The sequence below is a fragment of the Pundamilia nyererei genome, unplaced genomic scaffold (assembly GCF_000239375.1).
Source record: "Pundamilia nyererei isolate P.nyererei 1_Seehausen unplaced genomic scaffold, PunNye1.0 scaffold00262, whole genome shotgun sequence".
Lineage (NCBI taxonomy): Eukaryota > Metazoa > Chordata > Actinopteri > Cichliformes > Cichlidae > Pundamilia > Pundamilia nyererei.
Genome location: NW_005187663.1, coordinates 661168 through 668417, shown reverse-complemented (window position 1 = coordinate 668417; position 7250 = coordinate 661168). Strand labels below are relative to the sequence as shown.

The following is a 7250-nucleotide window of genomic DNA, read 5'->3' as shown; positions in this document are numbered from 1 at the left end:
GCGTGTATTTCGCCTCTGATAATTATGCCATTATGTATGGGCTCAGATGGTGCAAAATTGCACACAGGTTGCCATAGCAACTTTATGAGACCTCGGTCCAAGTTTTGAGCACGTTCAAACAAGGCGTGGCTTCTTCGAGTGAGTGAGCGAGAGATGGGTAGAGGCTGAGAGACGCGATGGATGCTGGAGCCGTCCTGCTCTCGCTTGAAGCTTTGTTCGTTTACAGTCCGTTTATTGCGCCTTCGGTCTCAGTTTATTAACACCGTCCTTAAATCAACCAACAACATGGCTACGGTGGTCTTCCTCCGACGATTTATTTTATTTGATTTTTTGAGTTAATTTTTTCATAGCGACGCTGAACACAACGGTGATAGAAGAAGAAGATAGACCGAATTTGTTCTCCATACAAAGGCTTGGAAAGGCCCACATCTCAACATCATGATCTAGCACATGCCTAGGACTGCTCGTAGGTGCTTTTGGACGGACGTGTGATGGTTTTCCTGGATATGGAGCCTGCTGTGTGCTGTAAGGATCAGAGCAAGGAAAAGGCTCGATGGACTCTGCTGAAAACAGCTCAGGACACATCCGTATAACGGGCGTTTGGAGCGAAATGACTAACACAAAGGCATCGCTTGTTTGTGTGGACAGTGTAAGAAAACGACTGAGGTAAAAGGAGGAAAAGACTGAACAAATAAAGACTTCACAAGCAAATAGCGAGCTTTAGACTATTGACATGGCTGCACCTCAAACGTACAAGGCTGTGAACCAGCCCGCCTATTTATCAGATAGGAGGAAAACATAACAGGTGAGGACTAAAGCATTTAGCTGATATTCAGTTTAATGATGTTTAATTAAAGATTTTGTTTCTAATAGCACAAGGGTACAACTGCTAACTAGCTTTGTAGTATAGTAAACAGATTTTCTTTTAATATTCCAACACTACCTTAGAAGTTATGTCTTTTCCAAATCACTGTAGCTACGGGGGTATACTTTAAAAAAAGTTACCAATATGAAAAAAAAAGAAGCAAAAACACAACAGAGGGAAGCACAAACTCATCGACAGATATGCATTTCAATTTGAAATGTGTATTATGTGTATTTATTAATGCATTAAATAAAAACAGGCAACAGGTGGCTCCACTTTGAACTAGCATCTTACAGTTTTGATCAAACAGTGAATCCCAGTTTGATTCTGTAGAAAGTTCTTTCTTACTGTATAAACTTTATAAACAAAGAAAGGAAATGCAAAACATCTCAAACAAAATGATCTACAAAACTAAAACAAAACGGAGCAGGAGGCTTATCCAGATAAGCTTGTCGACAATTTCTTAATTAAAATGGTTACTATATACAAATATACATATACAAATGCATAGATGTGCATCCATGTGTACAGATACATCTTTGAACCTACAGACAAATACTTTTTCATATCACCAATATAATGATATTCTCATTCTATACAATAGCACAGCTCATAACGTGAATACCTAATCTCTTTGATTTTTATACACATAAAATATGTATTGCTTATATTTATCTTCAATTGTGCAATATTTTTACTTTCTTTAATGTCTTTGTCTGGGCTGTTCGACAAAGTCACTCCACAAACTGATATGCACGTTTTTAAGAGCGTTGGCTGCACATGGCTGCTTTAAATGGCATTTTCTGCTCACGCCGTACCTTCCCTCTCTATTCTTAAATAAATTCTGAATATTACTTGGAAACATAGTATTTCTTGTTTTGAACATCACCTGTGTGGTTTTAAATTGTACTAAATTCATGAATTTCATAACTTGTGGTTTCAAAAAAGGTTTATTTGTGTGTTCACAATCCCAAACATTGTGTCCTTATTGCTCTTTTTTGCATCGTGCATATTTTTTGTAAAGAAGTTGTTCTGTGTTGTGTAACAGCTAAAACAGATTCATATAACAGGAAGGCTATAACGGCAAGAATATGTACTGATGATGCTTTCCTGGAGTCAATCTAAGAACCACTCAATGAGGTCATAGTCCTTAAAGCTGGGCTTTATTTCATGCAGGTCACTGTGGAGCGTTATTGAAATGGCTTTTACGTAAAGACAGAAAGGCAGCAGGCATGGAGTGCTCACAGAGCTATTTACAAACAAAAAATGTCCAACAAAATGGACCATACCACTATTAAGCAGCCAGTGTAACAGTGGCGTGGTCCATGTGGTTTCCTTTCCCGTGTTGATGGTCTTGGAGACAGTGAGAATAAAGACCACGATTAAATGAGTTACCAGCAGCTACTTTAGCAATCATTAAACCAACATAGAGACTCTAATCTAAAACTGTGTCTGAAGCAAGGGATGTGGCTTTTTTTTCTCCTTCCTTCATTAACAGAGTTGCCTTTGAGGACGGGCCTGCAGGATAGTGTGCCTTTTCCATCTTTTATGCCTTCATAGAAATAAACACCCGTGCAAATTTGCATGAGACTGTCACCAAAATGCAGCAGCCAACTGAGTGAATCGAGAGCAGAAAGTTACTGATGCACTCCATTTACACAAGGAATAGCACCGATAACCAACGGCATCGACAGAACTGATATGAATTCTTAGAACTGACTGCTATTAGTGGTGTAGTGACACATTCAGGCCTTTTACAACAGCTCACCCAGGGGATGAAACAAAAATACAATAACGCTTGTTAAACATGAATTTTTTTTTATCAAATTAAACTATAGTGTTGCTAATTAGTTTTATTCACATTTCTTTATATTTAACAAAATAATTTGTTGATCTAATGTAAGGCCATGTGAAACCTTTCAAAGGCCTTCTTTGCACCTAAAGACAGAAAAGCTTTTTTTGGTTTTTTATTAATGTTATATACCCTGCCTTCCATTTCTCAGTTTTTTGTTTGACCAGGACTAGTGTAAAGTCTTTATATAATGCTTTAACAAAAAAAAATGTAATTATACAACTCAGTTTGAAAACCATCTGGTCCCACTTGTTTGCAGATTTTATACTTAACACCTAATTCCAATTTCTTCTTTGGCAATTTCTGCTACAGGTTTTCATCAATTGCTCTAAAGATTCAGTTTATTTCAACAGGCTCTGTAATAGTAATGTCGTTTTCTCTGGTCCCCTCCCCAATCAGACCAGGAGTGACATGTTTAGCCGCATGTTCTCCTTAAATTGCTGGCTGTCTGAGTGGTCTCCAAAAAACCATGTGGGCTTCACAGATAATTGGGAAACTTTCTGGAGGAAACCTGGTCTTGTTAGGAGAGATGGCATCCATCCCACATCCCATTTCTAGAAATCTGGCCAAATTTATGACCCTCCCCCCAAAAAAAAAGAATAAAAAAAAAAGACTATCCAGAGTCCAGGAAACAGAGTTTCAGTCTTAGGCTGTGTCCCAATCCAGCGACCGCACGCTGTAGTATGAGAAGTGTGGAAGTGCAAGGCTTGTGAAATGGGACGGTCTGGCCTTCGTCACGCTGCTCAGGTTGCCTAGCAACCTTGATACTAACTACAAGAAACGTTTCATACAGCTTTGTGTGACAGAAATGAAGGAGAAAGATGTTTTTTTGTTTATTCATTTTTTTTATGACATCACTGTGATTAGTTGAGTATCTGAGGCTGAGACCACGGGACTGTAAAACATGATTGTTGGGCTTCATTTCTGTGCTGAACTGTCATTTCAAGATTAGTTAGTAAATAACAATTAGTTAATGTTGTTCATTAGACTAAAGTCATCTGACTTTTCTCAAATCTCACTTACATATAATATGGCCAATATTATATTCATTTATTACAGCAGTAATAAATCATAATAATCTGACAATAATAATAATCTGACATATGTGTAAAAAGCAAATGTAGGAGCTGTGATAACTGTGTCTGATAGAATGAAGAGTAGACTGATGTATTAAATATTCCTTTATTGGGTGAGAAAATCAGACCATGTCATAACTGCTGTAAGTCACACAGAATAGATATCAGAGCCTTAAACAGGCTGACGTCTGCTAAATGGGTCAAACTGGGCAGAAAGTCTACAAACACATAACATCCTTATAGAATATGATGTAACACTATAGATCAACTTAGCTCAGAATATATATTAAACCCAAGTTAGTACAAACATCGCTAAAGTCACATAACTTTGCCGACATGTGGCCAACAGGAATGTTTTAATGTTCTACATTATTAAACATTCGCACATAAATAAGTGATATTAAGTACTTACTTTTAAAACTTTACTCTTCGGCCGCCCCTCTTCCGCTGTTTTTTTTTTCCGGCAAAATTATCCACACTCACCGCCGCGCGCTGCATTGTGGGATATATGGGACCATGAAGTGTACACCGGAACACACTTCAAATTTGGGGAAATCGACGGCGCATTTGGAGTACACTTCGGATTGGGAGAGCCGTCGTCACGACGCTGTGACGTAATAGGTCTCAAAATGCGTGCGGTTGCTGGATTGGGACTCAGCCTTACACACCTCTCTGCAGCTTATCTCCTCCTGCTACCCCCCCAAAACCCCATCTCCATTGAGACTGTGTCAGCTCCCAAACAGACAAAAACCAAACTAAAAACCAGCAAAAACAACTTAAACATAAAAATCCAGTATCCACATCTGAACCAAAGAGTAAAACAGTGAAATGTGGATTATTACATGTTAGGTCTCTCCTCCAAGTCTGTTAGTAAATGATTAATAATTGATCAACACATCGATTTACTCTGCCTTACAGAAACCTGGTTGCAGCAGTGAAAACTTTGTGTCCACAGTTTTTTGAACAATAATTTCTCCATCTTGTTCTTTAGGGTTATTTCCATGGTGACCAACCTCATGGCTGCCGCTACAGAGACCATAGTGCAAACCACAGGAAACCTGTCAGACCATAAAGACCAAAGAGGAAGTGAATTTGGTCGTACCCATCAGGAACTAAACCCGTCTGTGCTGAGTGCTGCTGAGAGTAACTCTGTTCTCCATGGAATCATAGTGGCAGCTCAGGCACTGATACTGCTGTCTGTATTCCTTCTCTCCTGTCTTGGTAACTCAGCAGTTGTCGTCGTTATCATCAAGCACAGGCAACTTCGAACAGTGACTAATGCTTTTATCATGTCGCTGTCGCTATCGGACTTCCTCACGGCTGTCTTGTGTCTGCCATTCTCTTTTGTTATGCTTTTCAGTAAGGATGGAGTCTGGATGTTTGGGGATCGTTTCTGTGTTGCCAATGGGTGTTTGAACACCTGCTTTGGTATTATCGCCACCCTGACAATGACTTTGATATCCTTTGATAGGTACTATTCCATTGTCAGACAACCACAGGCTAAAATAGGCAGACAGAAAGCAGCCCAGTTATTGATTGCAGTGTGGATAACTGCTGTCATTTTCTCTCTGCCTTGGTATCTGGTAATCCGAACACCTAAAGAAATCCACAAGCAAGGTTTTTACCACTGCATGTATGTGTTCCACTCTGGCACCTCACTCATGGGAACAGCTTATAGCATCTGTCTGATCATTGTATGTTATTTATTGCCTTTTTGCCTGATGTGTTTTTGCCATTACAACATTTGTAAGACTGTTCGGCTCTCAGAAATACGAGTCAGGCCTGTGACCACATATGCATACTTACTTCGATTTTACAGTGAAATGCGAACAGCCACCACAGTTCTGATGATGATTGTTTTCGTTATTTTTTGCCGGGGGCCATATTGTCTAATGGGGCTAGTTACTGCTATAGGGGACTACACATTTAATCCTGCAATGGACACAGTGGCCATTTGGCTAGCTTGGGCAAATGGAGCCATTAACCCTCTGATCTATGCTCTGAGGAACCCAAATATAGCCATGTTACTGGGACGCAGTAGAGAGGAGGGCTATCGGACCAGAAATATTGCTGCATACCTCTCCAGCCAAACTCAGAACCACGAGGCCCGGTTTAACAATGCAGAGAGGATAAAAGATCGCTACCTGAGTCGCGCAGGGCTTAACAGCCAGCTGTTGACTTCGAGTCCTGGAAAAACAGGAGGGGGAGGAGAAGTGTCAATGTGGGCTTGTAAAAACCCTGCTGTGTACTTCTGTAAGGACACTCAGCAAAATACTGCATCACTGCCAAACTCAGTTGGCGCTCAAAAGACAAAGAGACCTGACACGAGCCTTTGAGATTGTAGAGTTTGCATTATCTAAGAGTTGGTTTCATCATAAGTGTTATTGCTATGAATCAAGATTTGTTTTAAAGACTTGATACTGTGTATGACTCCTGAGACCAAAACTTATGTTTATGATTAACATTGTGCTCCAGGTATGAACAACACAAAGAACAATTTGAGTTGTTCATACTAAAATGATCATATTTACACTGTGCAAGTATCATCTTGGATGATACCATTAGGTCTTCTCAAACATACTCATTTAAACTGACTGAAATGAGTATGTTCTTGTTCTGTGACACAGAATGCTAAAGGGTGCAAAATAGCTCATGTCTGAGTTTGAACATCTTTATATCTGTTCTTAATCTTAAATGTGCCACACAGCATATGTACTGTTCACGTCATTTTCCCTGTCCTCACCAGCAAATTAACATTGTCTATTGTTTGTTTAGCATATTAAAGCAACATAATTAGATGCCACTCTCCTAATATCCCTACCTATCAGTGGCTCCAACATGACTTTAGTTGGAGCCACTGATAGGTCAGTCAGACCAGGAAGTAGCATTGCGGCATTTTTCCACAAATGCTTCAAAAAGATATTCATTACAGAGCTGGCTATCAAACTGCTACTCTGCAGAAGCCTGTTAATGCGCCCGTTAACACGCGGCATACTACTGCCATGCAGTAACAATGGCTCATAAACCACAATGTGAGCCTGCTAGATTGTGAACACAACATATTCAGTAAATAATTCTACGACTGATTTCTCCTCTAAGCCTCTCTTGTGATGAATTTAGTGTTATAATAAAATTGATAGTTGAGTATAGGTAGTAGGCATTAGCCTCCTGTTGCGTGGCCTGTCAGCTCTTCACCGGCTATAGCCGGTGTAACACTGACCTCAAAAGTACTTTCCGAAGGTAAAATATGTGAACTTCTGAATAATGCACACTTGTAAATTTAAACAGCATGTGGTATCTACAAACATTTGTGTACAATGATGGTACAGCTTCTGAAATACTGATGTTTTAAAGTCCATAAAATTAAAATACTAAAGAAAAGAAAAAGGGTCTTATTACAGTTTTTTACAGACGCTAGGACACACGTCTCAATACTTAAGTCACTTTTGCAAAACTC

At 39.5% G+C, this 7250-nt stretch overlaps 1 protein-coding gene across 1 annotated transcript in view; it reads left to right on the top strand.

Annotated features, from left to right (window-relative positions):
• Positions 1-7162, top strand: part of gpr135 (G protein-coupled receptor 135) — a 30693-nt gene extending 23531 nt beyond the window's left edge. The window contains exon 2 of the mRNA XM_013915170.1: positions 4785-7162. Coding sequence (XP_013770624.1) covers positions 4785-6129 — 1345 coding nt within the window. The 3' untranslated portion in view covers positions 6130-7162. The remainder of the gene's footprint in view (positions 1-4784) is intronic.
• The last annotated feature ends 88 nt before the right edge of the window (positions 7163-7250 follow it).